Raw genomic sequence first — 10,944 nt, forward strand, 5'->3', positions numbered from 1 at the left:
ACATTGCTACATTGGTCATTTTAATTACTTAACACACCAATTAAGTTCTTTTTTTTCAAGTACTTAATTAGTGATATCAGCCTTCAGGCCTTGGGCTTAAACTTTTACTCTATTATTAAATGTGAATTGGGAGTTATGTTATTTGGAATTTGAAGTGATGGCAAAAGAATTGGATTCCTTGGCTTTGGACAATAACATGCCAAGATGGAAAGAAGTTTAAATTACATGTCCTTGTTTGGTTGCCTGCATTACACTGTCCCTTTCAGGAGTAGATGGCAACACAAGTGCCAGCAAACTCTACCAGCTAGTCTTGCTATTTATTTATTTACTCACTCTCTTCCCTTACTTTCCCTTGCCCACTTCTCTGTTTGGAAACAATGATTACACTTTGTAAGCATAACTACATGAATAATTTCATCCACCTAATACATGAGGCTCTCTTAGTGGTTAATTTGTAAGTTTCCATTTTGTGTATAAAAAAAGACTAAACCATTGCTTACAACAACAAAAAATGCTATTATTAGCAAGACCGTTACCAATAAATGCATTGACCAAAAAATAAGATAGACAAAAAAAGTACACATTGAATGGTCAATATGCTTATGAAGAACAAGGTTATGGCATTGAGATCATGGGTCTTCCTTCACTTAAATGAATGAACATGGAAGATAGGAACTGGTGTCTGAGCAAATAAGCAAATGAGTGCCCACAAGTCCAGAACATTTATATCAAAGTTATCAACTTTCAACCATGTGCAAATAATGATAATAAAAGCTGAATTCAAAAGCTATAAGAACCAAAAATAGGTGCTACATCTTTACTATTTGTCAACAGAACAACTGAATTCATCATGTATAATCAATTTTGGCTGCTGAGTTCACACGACAATGAATCATAAAATAAAATCATAGATTTACACAAGAATCCTATATTGCCACCAAAGTACAAACCGAGGAGCCTGACCAAACAAACAAAGTGTGACTAGAAGAATTTCTGAATACATTAAACTAACTTGAAAACTGAAGATTGTGAACAAAAAAATAATGTGTTAGCTTGCATGTTCAGGTTCAAGGATTGGTTGTGTTCTTGTAACAGTTGCAGCAGGTGCTTTTGTATCTCCAACAGAAGTCATATGAAGAGGTTCTCCAACATCTGCAGCATTCTCCATCTGTTCCATTTTCTTCTTTTGTTTGAACTTTCTCATCCACAAAACTAGAAATGAAAGTACCACCACCAATGCTAATCCTCCAACCACAGACCCAACAATAACAATCCAAACCTTGTTGCTTTTACTCTTTTTTCCTTCTCCTTTTGGTGTAAGAGGAGCATTAGATTTAAATACTATAGAGAAATGACCTTGTTGTGAAGCATAGCATGTGTTACCTTTAATAACATTGCTGAAATTGAAGGAACCATTTAAATCAAACCAAACACATTTTGCAACTGTGCCATGAGGAGGTGACTTTACATCATGGAACATGACTAATATAGGGTCAGAAGATGCATTAACATGTAGCACTTGTAAATTTGTAGCTGTCAAATTAGAACCATTATAGGCAATTAGGCCTAAAACAGGAGCCAAGTAAGTATAATTAGGCAAAGGATAGTACCTTGTGGACCAATTACCCAAATTTTGATACACAAAAACAATCCTTTCAACATAAGGGGTTTGAATGAGACCCTTTGGGATGCTAAACTCATTATACATTTGATACCCTTTTCTCCTTAAACTACCACTCCTTAATCTCAATGCTGAAGTCCTAATCCCATTTAAATTTGAAGGGAGTTGTTGAGTTGCATTGTAGGTGATACCTGTTTTTGGATTGACTAGAGCCCTGTAAGCACATTGTTGGAGAAGTGCATCAAGTTGTTGGGAGTTGGAAGAGGGTTGAGCCTTGACATGAGGAAGTGGTTGAAAGCATAATAGGCATAGAAGAAGAAGAAGCACAAGCATGGTGGTGGTGGTGACACTTGCTGGAAGGAGAAGAAGCCACGTAATGGAATATGATATGTTTGAGCAAGGTGAGGAGTGTTCCAACTGAGGTGGGATTTGTGTGAAGAATGAATGGGTGGGAATCTTCTTGTTAAGGAGGAGGAGTAAGTAAGCAATAATAATGGGCAAGGTTTAAGGAGAGATGTATATATAGAAGAATAAAAAGTGGAATTTTAAAGAATGAGAATCGGAGGTGAAAGTAAGGGTACCTTAGAATATAATGTTTATTGGTAATGGATGTTGGTGCATTCATATATTGTGTTATGTAGAGTTGTAATGTATAAAGACTCATCAAATCATCACTCACATGTCACATGTCACATGTCGGAAGTGGGAAGTGGGAACCAGACAACTACTATCTGTACACACCGTGCCACTCTTTCTATACTTTTAAATACCAACTCCCCTTTTTCACTTCTAATATTTTTCATTTGTCAAGTGGGGTCACTCCATTGCAATTCTGGCAGATTACCAAGCATGTGTATGCCATATTTGTGCAAAAGGGTCATAATTGATTGGTAGATATAGATGAATAAGAGATAAGTGTTAAAAGGCAAAAATAAAAGATAGAAAATAATGAGATTCTTTTTAAAGAATACCTCTCGACCCATCTCATGAGTAAGAAATTAATCAGTTTTGGATTTATAATTATCCATTTTAATAATTGTTATTCCATGAATAGAAGTTTTAAGATTTTGATAATGATAATATGAGATTAAATGCATAGGTAGATAATGATAATTGATATGTTAGTAGGAGGATTGATGTGGTGAGAGAGGGAGGGAGAGAGAGAGAGGAGAGAGTCAGGGTTTGATCCTGTTGGGGTTATGGAAGAGAACCACGTTGGTGTTCCTCCTATATCAACGACGAGAGGAGTAGGATCAGATTCCTTATCTCCTTCCAACATTCTTCGCTCTCCTTTATCTGCCTTGTTGGAATATTCCGGCATTCTCCGTCACAACCCTATCCCTATCCCTATCCCTATCCATGTTCCTAATATTAGAGAATCAGCAGAAACAACAGCAGGAGCAGGAGCAGGAGCAGGAGAGGTTTCTATCAGGATCATTGTCCCCTCTGATTCTGAACCCCATCATCATCATCATAATCATCATCATCATCAACCATTCTCATCTCTTTCTTCTTCATCTTATCAGAGATATGATATTCAGCATGCCGCCCGCTGCCTTGAACAGATATTACCTTTCTCTTTACTTTTCTTGCTTCTCTTCATCCGTCAACATTTCCAAGGTCCCTTTCTATTTCATCCATCATTATTATTAAATCTATGTTTCTCAACAACAACATCAAGAAGAAGAAGTTGTATCTCTTTGCAGGGTTCTTTGTTACAATTTGGATTGCTGCACTCCTTTTCAAGTCCAACGACATTGTACGCAAACAAACAGCTCTAAAGGGAGAAAGAAAAATGCATATCCTAATTGCACTTTCTATAGCTTTTACACTTCAAGTAATTGCTGTCTACTGGTGGTATCACAATCATGATCTTATCTATCCATTGCTCATGCTTCCTCCCACAGATATACCTCCTTTCTGGCATGCCTTCTTCATCATCATCCTCAACGGTCTCTTTCCACACCTCCCTTCCAAACTTCTATTATCTCATTTCATTTCATTTATTATCTCATTCCAATTATTATCTCTTTTCAGATATTTTAGTCCGCCAAGCTGCCATGGTATTTAAGTGTATATTGTTGATGTATTTCAAAAACACTACACCCCGAAATTATCGTAAGCAGGTCAGGTAATTCATTATCAGATTCTAAATGGTTTTAGTCTTTCACATGCTATCACATTCTCATTTTATTACTATCATTTATTCAGGGCCAATTGCTGACTTTAGTTGAGTATCTTCTTCTGCTCTACCGTGCCTTGTTGCCAACCCCAGTTTGGTATCGTTTCTTCCTCAACAAAGAATACGGAACCCTCTTTTCATCATTGATCACAGGATTGTATCTCACATTTAAGCTTACATCTGTTGTTGAAAAGGTTTCTTAATAGTCATAGACTCTAGTTTCTTTAAACTTCAAATATAGCTTGTGCATTGCATGGGTGTACATCTGGTGATTCTTCTCTTATATATGTTGTGGTTGTCAGGTGCAATCTTTCTTCGCTGCAGTGAAGGAATTGTCAATTAAAGAAGTGCACTATGGGGCTTATGCAACATCAGAGCAGGTACTTTGGGTCCCTTTCTTTTGATCATTGATTTCAGAGTTCGTCAAGCAACCACTAAAGTTTCATTGTTTATCCTTTTTATTAAAAATTAGAAATAGTTAGTCTGTTATGTTAGAAAGTATAACAATTAGCCTCAGAGCTAACCTGTCAACTGTTAGTTACTTAAGGTGAGCTTCTGCTACATATATATCTAACTAACTCTCGTAATCATTTCAACAATCAGAAATAGAAAATACAGTTTCAGCAGTTTCTCTCCTTCTCTGATTTTTCTTTTCTTTCTGTTTATCACTTTTACATTCCTCGTCTGTGAAAACTTAAAGAATAAGATATAGCTAAAGCGTAAGCGCTTGTTATGCTTTAGGCTTGAGTTAAAAACTTGAGTAGAAATTGATGCTAGAGATGGTTTATTGATTCTAAAGTTTAGAGGTGCAGTTGATTCTAAGATCTGAGCTTTAGTCATTTGTCACACTTAAGAGTCTGCTCATGAGAAATGTTTAGCCCACTATATGCATGTCTCGGAGCAACTAGTTGTTCATGCAAGTAATTTATGTGATGTTGCAGGTCAATGCAGCTGGTGATCTTTGTGCTATTTGTCAGGAGAAGATGCATGTCCCAGTCTTACTTCGCTGTAAACACATTTTCTGTGAAGATTGTGTATCAGAGTGGTGAGCCTTGCTTTGTTGTTCTCTTTATGAACTGCTTTGCTAAAGGATCTGAAATTTGTCACTTAAATTTTTTAACCAATGGTTAATAATTGTAATCATAGGATGCTCCGAATACTTTAACCTTTTTATCACTTTGTGTTGGCTGGCTCCTGATTATCTTATTTTGACAGGTTTGAGAGGGAAAGGACCTGTCCACTGTGTAGGGCTTTGGTAAAACCTGCAGATCTCAAGTCATTTGGTGATGGTTCTACTAGTTTGTTTTTACAGTTCTTTTAAAATCAGAGATAACACAAACAAACCAACCAACCAGAGAGTTTTTCTGCTTGGAAGCTATACTTTTTGATCTACTATACTGCAACAACAGATGTAAAATTGACTGGAAGTATGATGAGAAAGATCAACAGCAACCAAGCCTTGTAAAAGATCAATGCACCTAAATAGAATTAAACTGGTCAGTGTTCATATATGTAAGGTTAGTAAGTGGTATAGTGTATCTATAATCTGAATGAGCCTTGTAACCTGACCAATTTTAATGGAAATCTTATTACATGTTATGACTCTTCATTTGCAAGGAATGAAAGTCGCTTTCTCCAAATCACTTAGCGACTGTGCCCTATAGTGTAAATCAAAGTGGCAATTTGATAGTTAAATATATATATTGGAACCAAAGGTGAAAGTTTCTGCTTGGTTGGGAATATATATGTGGGATTTATCTAGTGAGATTAGAACATCTTTTAGAATCAATGACTCATTGAGATATTATGACAAACATATTGTGGAGTATAAATTTAAAATTCTGGAAAACTCAACCAAAAACATGAAACTATCAGAAACAACCATACAATTATATTTTGTAACTGGGAAGAAAAAGTGCTCCAAAAAAATTAGGAAAAATTGGAAAATCAAAATTTTATTGAGACACGTTATGGTACATCTTCTATAGTTTTGATTGTCTTTGGACCTTTTTTATACTAGGTTTGTAATTATTTGTTTTCAATAGATGGAAACCCTATGAAATACTTGTTGTTTTTGTAGTTATGGCATGATTGAGGAGCATTCTTATTACAAGTGTTGTTCATTATAGCATGGGATGGGATTTCACTTTTGTATATTATGATTGTGTGAGAAGAGAGAAAAGAATATTAATTGAGGCATCAAGAAGATATTAAAAGCTTGAAGAGAGCAGAATTGGGAGTGAGAGGAATAATTCTAAGGGCTAAAAATAGAAGCTCTTTTGAAAACCCTCATGTTACATCTTTTTTCTTCTATCCAATTGCATGTGTGTGTATGTGTGTTTCTGCATAATTACTTGACATAATCATTCTTTTCATTGTGTTGCAACTCACCTTGTGTCTCCTTTGTAACATAACCCACTTTGCATGGGCACTCAACATAGTGAGCTATCTGTTTCCTTTGAACTACCACAATAAATCACTCATTGTGCATTAATATGAGAGCTATGAGATATGAAAATAACTATGAAGAACATTAATATTAATGTAAGGTGATTGCTAAAATGAGAGCTATGAGATAATACATTTGGATGCGAACTATGATATATCTAAATTTGGTACTGTGAAATTGAGGAGATCATAGAGAAAAGCTCATTTTGTGTTTTGGCTACTATGGTAGTTGGTTGAGGGATCATTTGTTGTCCCCGGATGGAAATTTTGACTTAATATGGGAAAAATCTGAGTTTAAAAATCTCAACCTTTCAAAATAATATTTTTAAAGTTTGAAAATTAAAGGAACACGTGAATCATACACTATCAGCCCTTAGATTGGATGATTGCAGTGACTACACCAATAATTGGCCATAAGAAAAACAAGTCTGGTTTAGTTCTAATAATGAGTAGCAACTTACACTTTTTTTCTTGTGATGGCAAAGATTATCTGTATTTTATTTTTAAAAAGAGTGGGACTAAAATTAAGAAGAAAATGAAATTGTGTGCAAGGATATGGACCCGTTCAAGCAAGGTATTTGGGAGAGAATTCTTGGTCCTTTACACCCTAATAATGAGTTGAAATAGCAAGCAAGGGAATCAAAAAGAAATGTGCAATTGCAGTTTTGGCATGCCACATTATTGCAAATCAAGGTATATAATCTTGTACCATTGGCATAAGTACTCAATAAATAAATTGGTAAACTTTCAACAGGGAAAATACTTCTCAGCTATTCAGAACTTAGATGGTAGACACCATGTATATATACCCCCACTAAATATTGGTATTTATCCAGTAATGTAACTTCAAATGGACAAATTAATGGGATTGAGCTGAAAACTATTGGCAAACTTTTACAGCTCTCCTGAGTCTCAGAAGAGGATGTTTAGAAATAGAACAATCCATCCAGCCATTGAGATTATAGCAAATATATGAACCCAGAACAGTATGGCCGCTGACTCCCTTCCGCAACCTCTTAAATTAGCAACAGCACCTACAAACAAGTTAAACATTTATTATGCATAAAAACTAACTCCCAAAATAAGGCATGTCTAGCTTAAAATGATTTTATTTATGAACAATTGTTAGAGGGTGAGCCTTGACGCATAAGGGTAAGGCTGCATACATCTATCCTCCTCAAACCTCACCAGGTGGGAGCCTCGTGCACTGAGTTGCCCTTATACATTAACAATTGTTATTTCTTCTTACCAATAAGAAACATCCTTGAGCAACTTGAGACTAAGGGCCTGTTTGTGAGTTTGTTTTTGGAGGGAAAGGAAGGTTTGAGAGGCATCTCACAAGCCTTTCCCTTTCCTTCTTTACCCTAAAAACTGTCTCGCAAACAAATCTTAAGTGTGTGTTTGGCAAAACCCTTGAGGGTCTTAAAAGCTAGTCAATGAGTTTATTTCACAAAAAATAAACCTTGTTTGGTTAAGGAGGAGGACTTTACAAAAAATCCATACCTTATAATCCCTGATTTGATAAGTTGATAGGAGTAGCGTATGACTTATATAAGCTATGAACTTTTAAGTCATATATTTACACTTATCAACTCAGCTAATTTTATCAAAACACTTCCAATTCAATGAGGACTATGACAGATGTGGGAAATATACCTGAAAGGATGGACGTTGGCATTGAATGCTGAAGGAGCAGGACAAATCTAAACATCTTATCACCAGGGGGCAGAAAACCAAGCTTGTCAGCCAACATGACAATGCCAATTCCAACAGGAGGCACTAAAACTAACCGCGCAAAGATAATTGCAGCAGTTGTCCGAAAACCAAGTTTTGAACTTCCAGGTCCTGCAACCAAAAAAGAAAACCCAACCATGATTCGTTTAAATGCCTCAGTCAAAAGATCAGAGGACTCTGAAATGTTGATTAAATATACTGAGGTCATTGCGACATAAATTTACCATCAACAAGGTTGCCTCCCAATGCCAACAGAATGCAAGGAATCATAGCCTCCCTGATCATCAGAGGAACTATTAGATAGTATCACCGATAATAGCTTCTTAAGTATTCCTCACTGGAAATCTACTCTAATTGAAAAAGTACTACAAAACTAAGATACCATGACTTGGTTATATAACATATTTTTGAAGTTTTTCTGTTTATAGATTGCCTTATAACCAAGATTGAAATGTTCTACTCTAATTGATAAAGTAATATAAAACTAAGATACTATGACGTGGTTCTATAACAAATATTTTGAAGTTTTTCTGTTTATAGATTGCCTTATAACCAAGATTGAAATGTTCTGCTCTAATTGAAAAAGTATTAGAAAACTAAGATACTGTGACTTAGTTCTATAACACTTATTTTTGAAGTTTATCTGTTTACGGATTGCTTTATAACCAAGATTGAAATGTTTTCCTGAAAATAAGTGTTTTATTAAGCAAAATATTTATTTGATAGAAAAGAGGAAGATTAAGAGTGAGGGGGATAAGATATCATGCTCTATACTATAAAGGGGCAGAAAGAAAACATTCACCTTGAAAGGCTCATACTTGTCACACCAAAAGCATCTATATTTTTAACTTAGAACTTGTACTATTAAGGTGACATAAAATACAAACATGTCATTATCTTATTGTCCGTGTAAAATAATAATTATATATTGACCATGCCCAAAGTTGGCATGTTGTTCAATAGACGGTGAGTAGTTGAATACTTCATGAGCATGAATGCATCAACTTCATTAAAAATTAAACACGCATACCCAAGAATTATGCAGCTGTCGGTGAAGAAAAACAATGGAGCATCAGGTGTAAAGATCATTCGCTTGAGAAATGGGATTGCACCAATTACCATGGCTAGAATCTGTAAAATGTGTGCAGTACCTCAATTAAAATCAAGTTTGTTCATATATTAACACATAATTGACATACTTAAATAACAGTAAACTAATCCAAAAAGAACATAACATCAACCTGAACAAACTTATATGTAAGGTATTTGCTCTAACAATTATGAAAGTAGGTAAACTGATTGCAGAAAACATATCGTGCATAAGTGGATTACCATATCAGGACAAGAAAGATGTAATGTCCAACAAACAGAGCGACAAAAAAGGAGGGATAAGGAAAATCCATCATATAGAACTAGAAATCTGAACAGTAATCACAGGTTCAATGTGGAGAATCTTACTGATGCAACGATAGGGGGTTGAATAATTTGCTGGAGCTTCAATTTCTCATAAAGTAATGCTAAGATATCCTTAATCTGCACTAACAACCATGTCTAAACATTAATCCATGGAAGAATTGAAATACAAATGAGATAAGTGAAAGAAAGCAATCACCAGAAATATAGTGCATAATACAAAAACTAAGCCATGAACAACAATTTTGAGACCAAAAGGAGTACGATTTGTGAATTAGACTTGAAGTGTATCGAAGGAAAGTTGATATTAAAATACACATCCACTTAAATTTCGGGCATAATCATGAAACAACAGATTCATTAACAAGGATCTCCATGATTTCATGGAAAAGTAATCAAGTGGCATCTACTCAACCCAAGTGCAACTTTAACAAAGAAAAAAAAACTTAACATGTGTGTATAAAGTCATTCTCACCTTCCATTTCTTTGAAGGATTTGAATCTGTTGTAGTTATCCCATCAGTTTGAGGAAGCAATGGAACTTGTTCAGGTGAACCACCATTGCTATTTAGAGTGCTCTTTATGGAATCAAGGCCTTCTTCATCAATGTAAAATGTGCCTTCTGGAGGAGGCGCCAACATATTAAATACATACGTGTAGAGGATGATAGCACCAACCTAAGAGAAGTGGGAATTAATAATTCCTGACTAGGACAGAACTATATAAATACACGAACTAGTGTAAATTACGAACAACTACGTCAAGAAACGTACCCACTGGCCAAATGATATATAGGCTGTTCCATTTGTGCTACATGTATCATAGTCTCCAAAAGGATTTGATGGGTCTCGACATAAAGCAGCAATGAGGACAAGCGGCACGTTCCCAATATTCCCTGTATGATAGAATTTTGAATGTAAGAATGAAGGAAAAGCAAGACATAGAAGACAATAAAGCTATTTGGTGATGATAAATAAGCATTAAATAATGTTGTTGTTGTTTTGGTATGTTAAGATATATAGAGAAGTAAAAGAAGAATAGTTGTGAGGGTTACCAATCCCAACATGTACGACTGTGAAGTTGAAGAAAGGGTATGGAGGGCGGATGATGAATGCAACAAGTAGACCAATGAGTGAACCTGATATTGAACTCAGAAGAACATTCATTGGTATAAACCACCAATCAAGCATCTTCTGCAGGGTAACAGCTTGTCCAAGTTGTGAGAAAATCAAGCATGGTAGCAAGAGTGAGAACACCAACTGCAGCAATACACGATCATTAATTGAATGGATTAATTGAGAGAATAATTGAAAAGGAAATTGAGAATACATACCCCATTCAAGAGTTTCCTACCACGAGAAGGTAAGATGTTAACATACTTAGAAGCCATTAGGAATCCCAATAAACAAACAGTAAACACTTTCGCAATTGGTAATACTGCTATCTTTATTGAACCTAACAATGTTTCTCCTCCTCTTCCTGTTACTCCTTCATTCGCTGATGATAACATTCTCATCACCATTCTCAGCATTCTTCTCTCTTCTCTC

At 35.4% G+C, this 10,944-nt stretch overlaps 3 protein-coding genes across 4 annotated transcripts; 1 reads left to right on the plus strand and 2 right to left on the minus strand.

Moving 5' to 3' along the window:
• On the minus strand, positions 760 to 2,191 carry LOC109325189. Its single transcript, XM_019557386.1, has 2 exons — positions 1,025 to 2,191; positions 760 to 934 (listed from the first exon to the last, which is right to left on the minus strand). The coding sequence occupies exon 1, from the start codon at positions 1,952 to 1,954 to the stop codon at positions 1,049 to 1,051; it is 906 nt and encodes a 301-aa protein (XP_019412931.1). The 5' UTR covers positions 1,955 to 2,191; the 3' UTR covers positions 760 to 934; positions 1,025 to 1,048.
• LOC109325039 (RING finger and transmembrane domain-containing protein 1-like) lies at positions 2,748 to 5,507 on the plus strand. The gene is made up of 7 exons (XM_019557182.1): positions 2,748 to 3,241; positions 3,328 to 3,573; positions 3,659 to 3,747; positions 3,833 to 3,997; positions 4,106 to 4,183; positions 4,745 to 4,848; positions 5,019 to 5,507. Exons 1-7 carry the CDS (start codon positions 2,821 to 2,823, stop codon positions 5,122 to 5,124), a joined length of 1,209 nt encoding a protein of 402 aa, XP_019412727.1. The 5' UTR covers positions 2,748 to 2,820; the 3' UTR covers positions 5,125 to 5,507.
• Positions 6,887 to 10,944, minus strand: LOC109363179 (protein PIN-LIKES 6-like). Of its 2 annotated transcripts, XM_019609340.1 has the most exons (10): positions 10,731 to 10,944; positions 10,452 to 10,656; positions 10,171 to 10,292; positions 9,874 to 10,074; positions 9,444 to 9,518; positions 9,016 to 9,116; positions 8,210 to 8,262; positions 7,908 to 8,096; positions 7,140 to 7,285; positions 6,887 to 7,109 (listed from the first exon to the last, which is right to left on the minus strand). In XM_019609340.1, the coding sequence occupies exons 1-9, from the start codon at positions 10,926 to 10,928 to the stop codon at positions 7,164 to 7,166; spliced, it is 1,266 nt and encodes a 421-aa protein (XP_019464885.1). In that variant the 5' UTR covers positions 10,929 to 10,944; the 3' UTR covers positions 6,887 to 7,109; positions 7,140 to 7,163. The 2 variants fall into 2 exon arrangements, with proteins under 2 accessions (XP_019464885.1, XP_019464884.1); XM_019609339.1 differs by having other exon boundaries at positions 6,891 to 7,285.

This window comes from Lupinus angustifolius, chromosome LG13 (genome assembly GCF_001865875.1).
Source record: "Lupinus angustifolius cultivar Tanjil chromosome LG13, LupAngTanjil_v1.0, whole genome shotgun sequence".
NCBI lineage: Eukaryota > Viridiplantae > Streptophyta > Magnoliopsida > Fabales > Fabaceae > Lupinus > Lupinus angustifolius.

Coding starts and splice junctions, on each gene's coding strand:
- LOC109325189 (XM_019557386.1), bottom strand. CDS start 1,954: ATGCTTGTGCTTCTTCTTCTTCTATGCCTATTATGCTTTCAACCACTT.
- LOC109325039 (XM_019557182.1), top strand. CDS start 2,821: ATGGAAGAGAACCACGTTGGTGTTCCTCCTATATCAACGACGAGAGGA. Junction 3,748..3,832: donor CCCGAAATTATCGTAAGCAG/GTCAGGTAATTC, acceptor TCATTTATTCAG/GGCCAATTGCTGACTTTAGT. Junction 4,849..5,018: donor GAAGATTGTGTATCAGAGTG/GTGAGCCTTGCT, acceptor TTATTTTGACAG/GTTTGAGAGGGAAAGGACCT.
- LOC109363179 (XM_019609340.1), bottom strand. CDS start 10,928: ATGCTGAGAATGGTGATGAGAATGTTATCATCAGCGAATGAAGGAGTA. Junction 10,657..10,730: donor GTAGGAAACTCTTGAATGGG/GTATGTATTCTC, acceptor GTATTGCTGCAG/TTGGTGTTCTCACTCTTGCT. Junction 9,117..9,443: donor AACCCCCTATCGTTGCATCA/GTAAGATTCTCC, acceptor CACATTTTACAG/ATTCTAGCCATGGTAATTGG.